General features: G+C 39.5%; 1 protein-coding gene across 2 annotated transcripts in view; it reads right to left on the bottom strand.

The window, feature by feature from the left end:
- The window catches only part of tex2 (testis expressed 2), a 32,423-nt gene extending 15,137 nt beyond the window's left edge, over positions 1–17,286 (bottom strand). Inside the window, exons 1-3 of one of the 2 annotated variants that reach the window (XM_053514704.1) lie at positions 17,118–17,286; positions 11,443–11,668; positions 2,340–3,957 (exon numbers count right to left, since the gene is read on the bottom strand). In XM_053514704.1, coding sequence (XP_053370679.1) covers positions 2,340–3,932 — 1,593 coding nt within the window. In that variant the 5' untranslated portion in view covers positions 3,933–3,957; positions 11,443–11,668; positions 17,118–17,286. The remainder of the gene's footprint in view (positions 1–2,339; positions 3,958–11,442; positions 11,669–17,117) is intronic. The other variant, XM_053514705.1, reaches the window with a different exon arrangement.
- Between the last annotated feature and the right edge of the window lie 836 nt (positions 17,287–18,122).

Below are 18,122 nucleotides of genomic sequence, written 5' to 3'. Positions count from 1 at the left end.
TAAGACAATGACCATTGTTAAAAGCACTATACAATTTTTTTTTTTTTTTTAATGAGTATGCTGTGTGGTAAAAGCAAATTTGGTGCTTAACTTGTTTGGATTTGTAACAACTTCTAAAAAAAAAATAATATTAAATCTGTTTATTTTTATCTTGATACTTACACATAGGGCTGGACGATATGGCAAAAATTTATATCACGATATATTTCTTAATTTTGGTTGATAGGATAAAATTCCAATATCGTTATTAAAAAGCCTCAGGAAAAAACTGGCGAGGACACACATTTTTGCCTATTAAAATTATAGGAGCCTGAAGGTATTATAGACTTTGCAAATTCAGTTTGCAGACATCCATTGTGTGTGTCCTCGCCAGTTTTTTGCGAAGCGCGCGCGCACACACACACAGCCCCCACCCACCCCCAACTACTTTCGGCTTCGCACACACATAGACACACACACTCTCTGCCTTACACACAAACTCCGCTCTGTCGCGAAACACAAGAGGAGAGGAAAATGGATCTTTACCCTTTATGAGACTTGCTTTTGCTTTATACGCGCGCTGTACGAGCACAAAAATAAATATGTTTCACACACACACATGTGGTCACAGTGTTATAAGAAACAGAACACGCATGCACGGATGTTGATTATACCAGTAAGAGACGAGCACCAAAACCCAGCAAGGGAGACAATTACCTACAATTCTGCAGCGCAAGAGCGAGAAAAACCGTTGGCTCACATATTCAACTGTATATCGAAATATCGGAAATGTGTTTTTAAATCATATCACCGTTATTGAAAAAAATTCTATCGCGATATATATTGATATCGAATTATTGCCCAGCCCTACTTACACAAAAAAACGCAATAAAAATGCAATTAGGGTATTAGGTCCGTTCCACCCTGGAGATATATCCCGATTATAGCTGAGAGCATTTACAGCACTTAGTGGCATCATGTCAGCAGTCCAAGATCTTAATTAGTGAGCTACCCCAGCCCTCACAAATGGAACTGGCACCTAGGTATTATAATAATATTGAATTAGAAAGTCTTTGGTGACTTCTATTCCAAGTATTAAACCATATAGAATATGACTGAACACGTTTCTTTCTTTGTTGTGGCAGTCTATTTGAATCTAATGATTAGCCTCTTAAGTCAGGCTAGCATCATTTGCCTTTCCTGGTCATTTTTAAAGATGACACAGTGAATTAAGATTTTTAGTACAGCTAGTCCAGCCAAGTCCACTTAAAGTCAATTGTAAACTCAATTCTAAACACAAAATATGTCTAAGTTAATGTCTAAGGATGTTAGTGATTGCATAGCAATACTGATGCTACTTTGTTAGTTGCTAAAAAAAAATACAAAAAAAATTTAACATTTAGTGGAGGCAACAAAAGTTAAAGAGAATGCAATGCTGCTACTGTATACAACACTGTGTTTTCCAGTTAGGACATAGGCCCTGCTTGGATAGTCATGAACTTATGAGAAAGCTAGCATGGTGGTGTTGATAGTAGTATTAGCATGAAAGCTGAGGTGATGGAAGCTTATCTGTTTGAGCAGAGAACATAAAAGAGGAAGTATGAGACCTGCAAAGACTAAAGGAATAAAATGCTAATTCATCACTCTCTTAATGCAATGATGAAGCTAAAACTAATTCCCACTGTCTGCACTGTAAGCAGGGATCTGCAGATAACGTATAATACCCAAAGTGAACATATTGTAGGCCACAAGTTGAAAGTCAACTCATAATTTCATAAAAAATGTAAATAATTTTACACCACCACTAAAGATCAATTCTAATTCTATTTAAATTATTATGTCAGTGTAAACAGTAAGAGAAAAGTATTTTAGAGTCACTTCCTAAACAAAACATCTCACACTCTTGAAAATAAAGCAAACAGTCTCTAGCAGGAAACATGCTACACATGCTAACAAACAGGCACAAAAAGCGACTGACACACCAGTTCTGAAAACCAGTGTTGACAAATTGAGCAACAAATCATCCTAGGGAAGCAGTGTTATGGCTTTGAAAGACAAGGGAGTAAAATGAAGGGAAATATTAAAGGCATAGTTTCTTTTGTTCAAGTCTGTACTAAATCAAATTTGAGGTGCAAACATGTATGTCCCTGTACTGGTACCTCTGTAATAACTTAAATTATGATTTTCTGCCCCTAGGTAATTTTTTTTTTGCGTGTGTGTGACAAATCTGAGCAGAAGAAGAATTGCATAGTGCGTGACAGATAAACATATTTAGCACAACAGCCATGAAACATTTTTGTCATGTTGAGGGCTATTAACAACCTGGTGGTAAAATCAGACAACACAGCACCAGAACGTACCTTATAGACGACTGGCTCTTTGATGTCTAGAGGGACCCCATTCCAGCGTTCTCTTTTACATCGTCTACAGCGATGACCCCAAGAAGAGCCACGGGGAGCTGACAGCCACACCAAAAATATTGCTAGCATAAATCCTGCCGCGACTCCAAGCAAAACACCACCGACATATGTGGGCAACGGCAAAACAAAGTAACCATACACAACAGAAATGAGCAGAAGAAGTCCATTATGTGGTATGGTCGGAGGCAGCTCTTCCTCTTCCTCTTCCTCCTCCTCCTCACCCCCCTCAGTTGGTTCTTCGCTGCATGCCGTGCTACCCCGTTGGAGGGGGGCTAAAGTGCCAGGCTCACCATCAGCTTCTGTGTCTGTGCAAAGCTCAAAGTCTTCACTGTAGAGTTCGCAGAACTCTTCATCTTCCTGCCTGGCCAGGGCTGACATAAAGCACCTGTCCAAGCCTAGTGAGGGTGACTTGTGTATAAATTGAACATTGGGAGCTTCCCCTGGTGGACTGTCAGCCTCCAAGTCATCTTCCTCTTTGATGCAATAGTCAGTTTTGCTTTCCAGATGGCCATTAAGGGCTGTAAGACTACAGAGTTCTGAAGCACTAGATGAGAGACTTTTGGGATGTTGGACCCCCCATGCTGTTCCAGTCACTGAAACTCCACTAGCAGTGCTTCCTCCTTCATCACCGATAATCTTGCTTAGCAGCTGTAAGGGTTCACACATTACCTCAGAAAGACGCCGCTTAGTATCTTCAATGCGTGCTTCAACTTCCTGCACCTTGAAAAAAGAACGACCATCGGGTGAGGCAATGGGCGAGGATGGCGCTGTTTTGGAGTCACCACTGGCACTGGGGGTGGCACGAGGCTGGGTAAAAGGTTTGAAGAGGTGCAAGTTACGCCGGGAATCAGGGGGCCGGTGGGATAGGATTTCCTGCTCAGGACGGGCTGTGTCGGTGGACAAAGATTTGACCAGAGTTTTCATCAGATGTCTGTGTCGCATAGGCTGAGGGGCATTTGCTTCACGAGGCTCCACCTCAGTAGACAGAGACCGCACAAGGCTAAGAAATGGCTTTGAGTGCACAGCTGAGGACTTGACAGGAGAAGATGTGGAAGAGGCAGAGTAAGTGGCAGGTGGAGGGATTTGGGTCCAGTGCTCTGAGGGCCAGGAGGAACTAGCAGAGCTATGAAGAGACGAGGAGCCAAGGCTGGTGATTAATGGCTGGATTTCTAAGGCCGAGCTTTGGGTATGGGTGAATGCGGAATAGGATGTCATAGCAGAAGACACTGGAGTCACCACTGAACCTGGTCCTGTTCCTGCCCCTTCAAACAGCAACTCCTCGCTGGCCTCCAAAGCTGTCACTATTCCCTGATCATCAACATCCAGGGCAGATGTGGACATTGCCAACTTGTAGAGATCTTCATCATCCTCTTCCTCCTCCTTGCCATGGGTAGAAAAATGGATGGTGATTGTGTCACGGGAGAGTGATCTCTGCACATGTAGTTTTGGACCTGAAGACGGCCGAAGGAATGAGGATGAGGAGGAAGGCAGGTGGCTGGGTGTGTCAACATTGCTGCCTCCCTGACTGTTCATGGCAGCACTCCAGAAGGCTTACCACCTGTGAGCGAAAGGAAAACAAATAGATTAAAAACCAAATTTAAATTTTGGTAGATATCGTACTGTACATACCGCCAGCTGTAGCAATGTTAATTTTGCAAATAAAATTATCTAGTAATCTTATTAGGTTATCAAAACAGTATGCCAGTTTTTTAATAAACAGCCCATCACAGACTCCCTGGAAATGACAAGATTTTTTCTGCAACCTCATAAACAGAAAGCTGGACAAGGCACTGAGGCCAAGACTTCAAATGGCGAACTCTGCCACTCTCATCAATATAAATAATCAAAGTAGGTGGCTGAGCAAACTACTGTTCTCAGCACTAGACACAGTGTGCCTGTAAAATTTAATAAAGAGAATCCAAGAACGGTTATATACACACAATAGTGCATTTAATAAGATTAAAGTGCCACATCAATTGTTCGTGGGACAATTCAACAAAACCTGTTGTAGTCTATTCTAAAGTAATGCCCTCTAGTGATGCGTGGGTCGGGTATTTTTCCAACCCGCGGGTCCCGCTTTAATGAAATTATTTGGCCCGCCCCAGCCCGCCCTGCACCACTGTTTTTATATTTTTTCTAGTATCTATTTTTACAACCCATCCCGCCCCGCACAGTCCTACTGACTGCTCGTGTCCAAATAAAGTCTTTGATCAGCTTTGTAAAGCACCTGCTTATAATTAGGAGTTAAGACAACAGTCACCAGTCCTGTAAGCAAGTTAATTAAACAGTCTTTGACTGATACAGAGACAATAGTGTACAATTTAAAGCACATCGGATCTACTAACAGGGAGACAAAGAAAGAGAAGATGTAATTATCCATAACACTCCTGCCTGCTTTCCTTGTCCTTCAGAATTAAAAACTATTATTTACACAACCAGTCAAAAGTTTGGACACACCTGATTTGTTTATTTCTTCCTATATTGTAAAACAATGCTAAAGTCATCCAACATATACAGTTGATATTGAGATGTGCAGACTATTTATTCTTTGTAAAGCCTTCAACTGCTCTTGAAGGCTTTACAAAGAGTAAATTATCTGAGTGTTTATTGGTGATTTCAGCAGTAACTTCTCTGGTCTTGCTTTCCTTGATGGTCTTCACGATAGCCAGTTTCATCATGGTGCTTAAAGGGTTTAGCAAATACACTTTAAAATAGTGTTGCTGCAGAACTGTTCCAGAACAGCTGACCTTCGTTACTTAATTACATGATTCCACATTTGTTAATTCATAGTTTTGAAATCTCCAGTACTGTTCTACAGTGTGAAGAATAAATCACAAAACAAAAAACATTAGGTTTGTTCAAACTAGTACTGTGTAGAAATTACCTTCTTTACCTTAAAATTAATGCAACATACAATATATTTTTTTAACCAAGCGTGATGACTATAGACAGAACTTGCATCAGGTCTGCAAGGCAGGAATATTTACTACACATCTTTTCACTTTATAGTATATTATGTTTAGTCCCCAAACATAAATTAAGCTTTGCTGTTATGCAGGGTATATTACAATGTATTAGATGTTTATTTTTAACTGTAAAGACTGTATTTGATGTTATAAACCAACATGAAGAACTTAGAGCTTTCCATGGGGGGGGGGGGGAACGCAAGCCATTTTGAAGCTAAGTAAAGAAGGAAAATCCATCGGAGGCATTGGACAAGCATTGTGCATATCCAAGAAAACAATTTGGAATGTCCTGGGGAAAAAAAAAAACGCTTTTGAATTCCAAATGGAAAGCTAGTGCACTAGGGTGTATACAATCCCTTATTCCACACACCAAGTAGACACTAGGATTTGGGATTTAGGCTTGACTTATAAGATAGTTACAGTAGCTTTGTAGGGCGCATTAGCCTTGAAAAGAACACAGACGTTTCAGAGGCAATTTGGAATGACTTTGGAATGAGTAGTTTGGAAACTACTAAGGAGACAAAGTGTTGTTTAAGATGACGATGATATCAGATGTGTTTTCTTGCTGAAAGTGTGGCCATGACGGGCTTTGCATGTGGGTTTTGTCAGGCAGATGTTCTTTCCAGTAGTACTACCCTTTCCAGTACTGCACACCATACCTTCACCCATGCTGCGACTGACAGTGTAATTAAAACTATTGTTTGAAAACCTGTGACACAAAGTGCTGATCCAGTGCTCCATATTTGAGCAAAATCCACAGTTTTAAAAGGAGAAATTCCTTTTTAAAGATTAGCATTAAACATTTACATTCATGCATTTGGCAGACAATCTTCTCCAGAGCAACATACAAAAGTGCTTTGAAGTTTCCGTCATCTGAAAGATCCTTACACTCGTTTAACATTAAACATTAAAAATCTTCATGTTCCTTCTTGCACTACTGTACTGAATAAGACAGTTCATTGAAACTGACAATTTCTGCTAACCTTGTATAAGGGAACATGCAGTGCCAGGTAAGAGTCTTAATGTACAACTTAAGTAATCCTGCAAGAAGATTCATACAGACACAATGGATTCGTCATTCACAAGGGTTTTAGAATGACATGATTACAAGCATCCTTGGTGGAACTCAGCAGGCTTTATTATAATTCCTTTTAACAGACAGATGCAGACTCTGTAGTTCCTCCTATACGATACACTATACGATACAGAATACAGTAAACCCTGAACTGTAGACAACTAACTCAACAGCACAGTTACTCTACAAACTCATAAATTAACAGAGGTACTGTAAGAGTAAGAGAGAACTGAAGAAGATGCATGACCCAGATTGTAGGCAGTGTACAAAGAAATGGCATTTCATTTAAAATGTACTGGGTGTTCATTTAGCACTCTTGTTTTATGCTGGGGAACTTTATAATTAAATTAGTAACTTGGTTATATTTACAAAAAAAGGAGCCACCTCATGAATTGACTGTATAGTATCAGAAAATAATAACTGCTGTAGCAGTAAGGATTTCCAGCAGTCCACTTGTCACACGGCCTACAAATTATTCAGGAGTTGATCCAGGGATGTCAGGATGTTGGAAAAATAGTCTGGCTGAGAAACAGCTCCACAGCGATATGGAGAATGTATTAGGCAACCATAGTGTGTGTGTGTGTGTGTGTGTGTGGTAGACATGGTTAGGCAGATAGCCTGTCCACAGAAGCAGCTACTACATGCAGAAATGCAGCACAATAACACCCACACACACTTGGGTATGAGCGAGACAGGATCATTCTTGATGCAGACAGATGGAGTTCTGTGGGAGAAATACAGCGAGAAGCCTAATCTCGTCAGGGGAAGTCTCCATTTCTGTGGAGATGCAAAAAATAGATTCTAATACCTGTGACTCAGCGTGTGCTAAGAATAGATCTGGTGTATGGAATGAAGATAAAGTGGCCATGTAGAGAGGAAAGCAGCCTAATCAGAAAAAAAAAGAAAAGTATAAATCAGCATGAGTTGACAGAATGATGAGGCAGGTAATCAGTGATGCAGGTTAAGCAGCTCTTGCTGCTAGAACAGATGGAGAGGAGGACATGAGTGCACACTAATAGTTCGTTTTATTTGCTTCAAACAAACACCCCCCACACAAACACGGTTAATTCATATCAGTAATCCACAAATCTGGCAAGGGTCAGGCGATCAGCTACGGGCACAAACTATGTGACAATAATGATGAGGAATAAATGGGACAAACTTTGAAAAGCGCACATGATATGCAAAGGCTTTGGGAATGTAATACCTACATACCTTGCACTGAGCTTAGGATTTAGTGTCTCTTAAATACTAGTGGTGAATAGTCTGCAGGTGTGACGATCAGAACTCCCCTCAACTGTCATCTTGTATACTGCATGCTGCTATCATGGTCATGTGCAGTAGACTTGTTCTGACACCTACGTGGACTGGTCATGTCCCTAAGACATTTAGTTTCTATTAAATATCAATTTGATAGAGAATTCGAGTAATTCTCATCAAGTCTGATGAACATAAAACTGATGCAGAAGTGAAGACACAATGACCTAAGACACAATGCTATTACATGTAGCATATATACCATTTCCAACATTGCAGGAGGCAGAGTTGAAGATTCCTAAGAAGGAGTGACAAGGATGGATGGGATCAAGAATGACTTCATCAGAGGGACAACCCATGTTAGATGTTTTGGAGATAAAGTCAGAGGCCAGATTGAGGTGGTTTGGACATGTTCAGAGGAGAGATTGTGAATATATCGGTAGAAGGATGCTGAGGTTGGAACTGCCAGGCAGGAGGTCTAGAGGAAGACCAAAGAGGAGATTTATGGATGCAGTGAGAGAGGACATGAAGTTAGTTGGTGTGAGAGAAGAGGAAACAGAGGATAGGGTTAGATGGAGGCAGATGATTCGCTGTGGCGACCCCTGAAAGACTGAGCAGAAAGACAAAGAAGATATACCTTTTCCAACATAGCGATAGGAAGAGCTCAGATCAGGGATAGTCCAATATTAATGATGAGTAAAATGAAACAACATTTAATCCCCGATCGCAAATCCACTTTTGTTTCAAGGATTCAAGAATTGATGTATGAAAGGTTTGAAAGAATGAAGGGTTTTCCAGTGTCAATGATATTTTTCATAAAGTTTGTGGTATGAAATTTCTGAACTCTTGTCACAAGAAGCCAAAACTGGAATTTCCACCTGTTTTGAGGGGTGCCCAGGTTCGAGCACTCCACGGTGGTGGTTAAAGGTTTGTGTTAAAGTTGAATTGGAATTTGGAGTTAACCCTACTAGGTTTCAAACATAAATATCCTGACAGTAGTACACATTTTTCCAATGTAAAAAAAAAAAAGCTTTATTTTTGTTGCTATTTATTTATGTATTTATTAATTTTTTTATATTCTTGGGGAAAAAATGAAAAACTGGGAATGTTAAAACCTCTTCTCATTTCCCATCCTCCTGCTCACCAGTACCTAAACATGGAGTAATGATACTCTAAGAATTAATTATTGTATATCCGAAGAATCATTGCTTTTAGCTATTTTAATAATACAGTTTCTTGCTTTGTGTGTAGCTATGACGAATATTATTTTAAGACAATAATTTGCACCAACATTCAGAGAAAGGCTCTTGCAATTTAGCTGACTGTGCTGCCACCATGAGCTGAAAGGAAAAACTCCAATGTGCAGGTAGGCAGGACGTCTATTGTACATACAGTAGTAAGAAAGAAGCCACAGGCCAATTAACATCTGTCTACAACCAACATTTGGCCCTGTGACTAGACATTATGCAAACCCTGTTTTCGTAAGGACATATATAAGATGTATCTACAGATTATGTCCTACAGTATATAGTATATTTGATAACTACTGTATGTCCATACTGTATATCTACATCCATGCCAGATTATCAGTGGCAGTGCAAGTCTATTATGAAGGACAGCTCTACTGTGACAGAAATGGTAAACATTTGGTTCAACAGGTTTTTATGGAAATGTTCATTCAAAAAAAAAAAAGAAAAGAAAAAAAAGAGAACAAAAACCTGCTGATTCCAACTGATGGAAACTTGGGCAGAGCAGTGGGATGCAGGTACATATAATCACTAGCTTTATGTAAAACAGCATTTGCATAATAAATGCTAAATAAAATAAAACATTATTTAAAAAAAAACTAAGGTTAATATGCATAAACAGACTCTAGCACACAAAGTCAACGGTACTCAATGACCAAACTAATCTTACTGAGCCTCAAGTGCACAGGGACATACAGTATTAAGAATATTAGCTAAGGATCAAGGCAGAGGTAGAAAGAAACCATATAGTATTAAACCACTAAAAAAGTAAACTTATATCAGCAACCTTTATTAACTCTTACATATATTTGCTGCGAACATAAATTCACAAACTGTTCAAACTGGGTCAATTGGAAAACTCATCAAGGATTCTTATATCAAGAAGCTGCAGTACTGTACTGTATGTCTGCATTTTTGCCAAAAAAAATATTTTGGACTTTAGAACAAATTTGATATGTGACCTACCAAAAAGTCACCAATTTCAGCTGAAAACGCCACACTAGAACAAACCATGCAGCTCACTACTGCAGAACTGCCCAGGTATTTACTATGGTTCCACTCAGTTCTTAGTCATAACCATACCATGGCATCATATTCAGCTTCCTGTTTGTTAGAAGATCATTATCTATTATTAGGCCTTTTAAAAACAGCATATGAACAACCAGTATAGAACGCAGATGTTAGTAATTAAGCATTCGTCATAGCTGTGAGGGTTCTAACGGCTGCCTGGGGATAATTATTGGAACTTATATAGTCTAATCGTGTGCAGTCCAAACCAGAAACAGGTTCGATAAAACAACAGCAGCAACAACAAAAAGAAAAAACATAGCAACCCAATGCTTTATATCCATCTCCAAAGGGAACAAAATAAGAGAACCCCACCAGAAGCCTACAGGCATCCCAATACAAGACTGGCAAGACACAAAAGAAATCTAGCTGCCAGCTTATAAGGCCAATGTGGTGCTGTTATACAGCAGGCAACCTAAAAGACCAAGGTTACAATGTTAATCCACTTTCCTAGGTGGACTTCCAGCTCCATGGGCCTGACATCTTGGCTTATTACTTGTAAATAAGATTTCTTAAAACCAATGAGAACTGCCCAAGCACTAAAGACAAAGTCAATGCACAGACTGAATCACAGTGCTGATTAAATCCAGCAAATCTAAGATTGAGCTTGCACTTCAGGGATAACATTTGGAAAAGATATTCTTCGGAAAAAGCAGAAACCCTCAGTGGAAGCACTGTTTGGTTAAATCACCTGTCAGAAAATATAAAACACTGGCTTTGTTTATGCATGTGAAGTAGGACAGAGGTTCAAAAGATCAGGATGTCATATAAAAAATAAATAAATAAGGGTTATCTTGGGCATGATGCAAACCAGAATCGCCTAAAATCGCTTTAAATCCCGTGATAAAACCGTTGCAGCACAGGACTGCATGTTCCTTCTATAAAATAGTGACAGAGACAACATGAGAAACTACACGATATTAAGCAACCTGTTTTACTGTTATGCCTGATCAGTGTATTCTAGATCATAAGTGATAACAGGAACAAACTTATTTCATAAACTGTTAATTTAGCTATTAACTGTAAACTAATTTAATTCACTTGAAAAAAAAAGTACATTTTGGCAAATTGGCAAAAGTGAAACAAAATACTTGGTATAGAAGAATAATCCTTTACTTCATGCTGAATCACACTGCCCAGTTGTTAAATGTTGTTAAATGCTTTCCTGTAACATTATGGCCGTATATATTATAAGATTATAATGTACTACTATGTAGTGAAAAATAATATTTAACATTTATGATTTAGTGTGTAAGCTGCAATGTACCTCTCTGTGCATAAAAGGTTTCGAGAAAACCGGACAAAAGCCCTGTATCAGCTGTGCAAGCAAAGTGCTCCTGAAGCCCTGTGTATGTGTGTGTGTGTGTGTGCGCAATCTGCGTACGTGTGTTATACCTCATGATTGTAGACCTGCTAATATGTCTTTCGACCAATATGCCATACCACCACGGCAGGAAAAGCAGCAGCAAAAGTAAATCAAACCTCAGCACATCAGTACAGCTCATGTACTGTACGGTCAGCCAGGCGCGGATCAATAGGACTTCAGATTGCTCACAAGGACGCTCACCTTGAGACTTCAGCAGCATTCAATCTGCCCCTGCAACTGTGTCCGCATTTGGCCACAACAGTGCATCATGCCTCATGGTTTCCACCAACCTATGAAACAGCAAAATACAGTGACGAAAGAATTACTACAAAACACACTTGGATTCTTAAACAATGAAATTGCATTTGCAAGTGCTTACTCATCATATCAATCAGAAACTCAATAGAATGAAGCCTAAAGCAATGGTGAATGCTATTGATTCAATCTGATTATAAATTCATCGTACATTCTTTAAGGAAGTCATCATTACAAGGTAAATGACATCGATAAAATTAATAAAAATGAATGCATATTACTGATTACAAATCACGAAAAAGCAATCATTTTAAACAAAAGATTATTCTTATTTATTGTCATACATATTGACGATAAATAAGAAAATAAATAAGAATAAATAAGAAACTTTAAAATGTTTTCAATCAAGACTTCATGAGCTTGACCTTATAATGCTTTAGTCTGATTTATGCTTTTTTGTCAAGTGTACACCACAAGACTCGCTTAGCTGCACTGCCCTCTGACACAGCCTGAGGTACACCTCCCCCGGAAATGTTACCCCATGTCGCGGTGACGCAGACCGCTACCGTCTCCGCTGATGTCTTCTCTTGTTTCTGCATTGCAGTAATTTGAGTCAAATTAATTGACAACTATAAAATTCCTCCGTTTGAAACATCCTGCAATGTCAGCAATGACACATTAATTTACAAGCTGGTGCCACTGCTAACAAGGGAAGATGTAAAAGCTGGTGGGTAATCTTGTTTGTCAGCCTCTGGTAAAACAATGAACCATTGTTCAGTTGTTCCGTGCACTGTCCTAAGTTCCCTTTAAACTCTCAGTTTTGTTCCCTATGGCTTGGAATCTTACTTAAAATGGCAAAATTCCCAGGGCAGTCCACTTCACAGGGATATGAGGAGGGCACAAGCTCACCAAAATTAGACACTTGAAAATCGGAAACTGTTGTGTGGGCCGAAGAATCTCAGTTTCTGCTGCGACATGCAGATGGTAAGGTCAGAATTTAATGTCAGCACCATGAATCCATGGAACAAAGTAGACTTATGTAGACCGATCAGGCTGAGATGGTGAGCATGTAATGGTGTGAGGAATGTTTTTTGCCGTACACTAGCGCCATTATACTAGTTGAGCCTTGGTTCAAGCCAACAACCTACACTATATGGAGCAAAGTGTGTGCAAAACCTCTTTCAGGATTTCAGATGTTACAGCCACTGCTAACTGCTGCACAATAGCGGTAGACCACACAAACTCACAAAGCAGGGTCACAGTGTGCATAAATATCACATATCCTCCTTTGCATCACTCACCACAGAGTAGCAAATTTCTCCAGAAAGCTACATCAGCACAAAAACTACATTAATGGTGGTCTAATCTGGGTTTGGTGGATGCCAGGAGAATACCACCTACTGGAACGTAGGAATAGTGCCAACAGTAAAAATTGGTGGAGTGGAAATAATTACTAGCCCAGGGTGTAGGATAGGCCTCCTAGTTTCAATAAACTTTCCTGTACCAACATAACAATGCCCCTGTGCACAAACCGAGGTCTATAAAGAGGGTTTGACAAGCTTGGAATTCTAGTGGAACATTAGTGGCCTGCATGGAGCCTTAATCTCATCGATGTTGAGCATCTTTGGGATGAATAGTGTCAAGCACAGGTCTGGCCTTTTTCCTTTTTCGTCTAACAGTGCCTGGCCTCACAAAATATTTTTTGTTCTTTGATTGATTGGGCACAAATTCCCACAGACACACTCTAAAATCTTTTGAAGAGCTTCCCTAGAGGCATGGAAGCTGTTAGATGCATAAGTCATCTCAAACTAGTTCAGCGTAGTTCAAGTGTCTCCCAGGTCAACAGAACTGATTCTAATAATGTCCCTTTGGGATGTGGTAAAGTGGGAGATTCGCCACATGAATATACTGAACAGCTGACAATTCTTAGCAATTGTCTGATGCAATCGTGTGAACAGGGTGAAGAACCTCAAATGAATGTTTGTAAAACCTTTCGCAAGCCATATTACAAAATACTGCGACACTTGAAAACAAATGGGGGGGAGTATTAGTCATTATTAGCAATATGCTAAGATGCAAATGCTCCAACTGAAGATTCAGATATACAGTTATATATATTTTTGTTCCTTTTATAATGTATGCATGTGTGCGATGATGGAGGAAAACCAGCTACACCCTACTTAAAGTAGAAGCATTGCACCGGATTTATTTCTGTCAGTTCTGGCAGGATGTAATTTAGGTCTCTTCACTGACTGGATAAATCAGTGGTTCTCAGACCCTCGGAAAGCACTACACTCTGCGGTTTTCTTGATCACACTCGACATTCTCTAAATCAGCTAAATACTAAAGCATGCATGAATTGACGGGGGCATGCTAGAACATGACTACATTTTCGAGGAGCTCATGCTGGGTTCAGTGTAAATAAGGACCAATGGAATAAACAGCACTAGAATCACTTGTTTCATAACATGATAGTCAGAATGCATTCTAAAAGCTGATGATACAATTTGAGCAAACTTGGAAAGCAGCAAATATCTCAACATAGTATAGCCTTAATAAATTAGAATAGATGTAATGGTTATAACATGGTTGCTTTACATCTCCAGGCCTCTGGGCTGTGTGTATGGAGTTTGTATTCCCTCCCTGTGCATGGCGGGTTTCCTCTGGCTACTCTGCTTCTCTCGTAGCCAAAAGAGCTGCATTTTATGCTGATTGGTATTTCCAAATTGCCTGTGGGATATGAGTGAATGTGTGTGTCGGGTATGTGTCAGTAACGCATTTTCCTCTTTCAGCAATGCCTGCAGCATGAAGTCTCAGGTCACTGCAGCCAACCGTTAATAAACAAGGATGGATTATAAATAGATAAAACAGACACTGAAGCAGGTAAAAAAAAATCTGTAATGAAAATAACGTAGGAGTACAAGTTATTACCAGAGATAGAAACTGTTTTAGAAACACCATATTACACATTATACACTGTCTGGCCAAAAAAAAAGAAAAAGAGTCGCACATTCCAATATTTTGTTTGTCTTCCTTTAGCTCTGCTGATGACGCCAGTGTGGTGGCCAGTTCATGTGTGAAAATGATTCCTCATGCTTACAATTTGAGTCCTGGAATATGCTCATGCAATCATGAAAGAGAATCTCCATTGAGAATTTCACCCTGGTCACTCAGTACATTAGGGTTGTCAGCTTACCCTTATTTCTTTTGCCACAGAACATTGCTGAGCCTAGACCTGAACAACTGAACCAACTCTATATCATGACAATGCTTCCAGAAGCTTATACTGTGGCCACTATGCATGGTGAGTGCATCGCTTTCATGTGCTTTCCATCTTATCCTGACACTCCCATTGCTACGGAGAATAGGGTCAGACCACATGACCTTTTCCCATTGCTCCAATCGTTATATTCCTTAACAATTGAAATCCTTTCATTTATTCATTAGTCTTAATAACAACAGGTGGTTTTCTTATGGCCAAACAGTGGTTGAGTTCCAATTCTGGAACTAAACAATAATTATAGTAAAATAGTGATCTTTAATGTCTACGCTGCTTGTCAAAATGTTGTGGGGATGGTAATTTTTTAGCGTTTACTTTGGATAGCTATGATTTTTACTGTTGATCTTTTACTGTGCAACCTTACCAAGTGTTCACCGAGTGATCTCTATACATCATTTTGTTCTGACCACATTTATTATACAAAGTTGATGGTTCAGCACTATCCTTCCAGGTTTAAATCCTGTGCTGAATGGTTCTTAACCCAGTTCTGGTAATTTTAAATCTCCTCAATTTCCTTTGCTTGATGTAGCCCAATAATTTGACACTTCTAGAATGGCTGTGAAATAAATCCCATTATCCCTTATTACAAATATTTCTACTATAAACAGACAGATACATTGATGTGCACACACACACACACACACACACACATAGTTACACAGATATATACAGTAGACATATTTTTGTGTGTGTGTTTGTGTATGTGTGTGTGGGGGGATTGGATTTATTTTCTACATTCTAAAACTATACTGGATGTATTTAAAATGACGAAATTACACATATGGCATTATGTAATTAAGTAACTTAAAGGTTACAAATAAGAAATGTTATGAAGTTTTATGAAGGGTTTACAGAGCATAATTAGCAGACACGTCTCAATATCAACTGTTCAATGGAGATTATTGCATATTTTGGATGCCTTCAAATTTATATATATATGAGATGAAATATTATTAGGTAGAAATCAGTCATACTCTCATTTAGTTCCCATTATTCATGAGCAACTTTTGAGGTTTGGAATAAACCTATTCAATTAAAGGGACCAGTCAAAGAGACTAACAACTCTAGTAAATGGAAATTTTTAGAGATAAGTGATTCTACCACTGTAACATAATTAGACATTCACGGACCATGAAATAAACATGCACCGGGGGGTCTCCAGATACTCTTTAAGATCCATTACTTTAAATTGCTGCTTTGCAACGATTCAACCGTACAGTATATCAAGAATCACAATAGGCCCTGGAGTCTATCCCAGGAAGGTCAAGCCAGAAGGCAGGGGACACCCTGGGTAAGGTACCACACACACACAAACACAAATATAGAAAAGAAGCAATTTAGAAATGCCAATTAACCCACACAGTATGACTTTGGACTGAGGGGGTAGAGTACCTGGAGGAATCACACCAGGCACAGGGAGAACATGCAAACTCCCAGGAGGCGGGATTTAAACCCAGACCCAGGAGGTGTGAGGTAACGGCACCAACTGCGGAGCCTCACGTGCCTCCTATTTATCACACACACACACACACACAATATATATATACAGTAATATATATATATATATATATATATATATATATATATATATATATATATACTGTGTATATGTTCTGTTCTAATAGGATCCTAAGGAAAGAATGGATTAAATACAGGAAACACTCAGGGCCTAGATAGAGTATGTCAGACCTCAGGTTTAATCAATTTCAGCTTCTTTATGTGTGTTTATTGGACCAAAATGATCTGAGTCATGTTTAACCTCAGATCTGCCCTATTTTGGTTTTCCATTATTGCAGGTAAATAATAACAGCCATATTTAACACCATATTGGCATTAATGATGATCATTCCCTCTCACTTGGCCTTTCCCGTGAAATTGACATTTATTATTATTTTATAACATTAATTATTTATTTAAAATTTTTAAGAGAGCGCTCGAGCTTTGATGATTTCAACAAACCCAGACATCATCCGCATTGTTGTTGTTTTTGTTCTGTGGAATAGAAACGACTCCATAAATCAGTGGAATAAACACGCAGCGCATCTGTAGCTCAAACCTGTCGTTTCAGATTCAGCCGATTAATCAGACTCGTAGCAACAACTGTGGAAGAGAATCTATGGATGAATGGATGTAAAACAGATGGATGGATGGATGTACAGTAGCTATTACGTGCGCCTGACTAATGGGCGTGAGCGCAATCTCACCATTCGGTGTCTTCATTTCGTCTTTTTCGTTTAATAAAAAACTCGTCACGTCGTTTCATTCACTCCTTTTGCCCTCTGGTTCGCCTTCCGTGATGAATCTCGCGTCGTGCCGAAACATTTCTGTCTCCGGCAGCAGCTCGAGGAAGCAAAGTCGGAGAGAATAAACGGATTCGTTCTTACAAGGCAAAACTAATCTATCACCGATCAGTAGGATGCGAGTGCGCCAGTGACCACACGCTCGACAATCGATTAAGTGCGCAGCGTCCAGGGCGTGTGTTTATTTTGGTGAATGACACTCACCTGCAGCGCACACGCGCCCCCTGCTGGAACCGTCTAATAGTTACACCAACAAGATTTATCATCTCTTATCGTCTACACCGCTTTATCCTTTGTCCAGGGTGTGAAGAGCTTGGAGCATATCCCAGGAGATTTAGGGCACAAGGCGATGTACACATTCATCGCAAGGCACACACACACACACACACACACACACACACACACTGTTCATATATTAAAAGCAATTTGGGAATGTCTTTGCTACTTTGCATGTCTTTGCTGGAGGAAACCAGAGTACCCAAAGGAAACATTATAGCATGTAGCGTACTATAATTATGATCCTGAACTTGAACTTGATCCTTTGGAGTTTTGTATGTTCTTCCTGTGCCTGTGTGAGCGGAGGCGATTCTACAGTGTGTTGGGACCCTAGTTAAAGATTTGCAGGGAGCCTCTCCAACCACTATTCATCAACATTATCAACACATAGAACCTCTGTGTGGGTTTCCTCTGGTTTGTCTCTGGTTTCCTCTAAAGCTAAATTGATCCTAGATGTGAGTGAGTATGTTCATGGTGTGTTCATGTCATAGGCCCTAGATCTCCCACAACACTGACCAGCATGTATCATTCTCTTAAGTGACAGGAAAACAAACAAACCAACACCTAGTTCTGTCTGAAAAATAACAACCCGTCATACATTTCATATTACAGACTAAAATATGAAGATACTGG

This window comes from Clarias gariepinus, chromosome 16 (assembly GCF_024256425.1).
Source record: "Clarias gariepinus isolate MV-2021 ecotype Netherlands chromosome 16, CGAR_prim_01v2, whole genome shotgun sequence".
Classification (NCBI taxonomy): domain Eukaryota; kingdom Metazoa; phylum Chordata; class Actinopteri; order Siluriformes; family Clariidae; genus Clarias; species Clarias gariepinus.
This window is presented reverse-complemented; position numbering and strand designations above follow the sequence as displayed.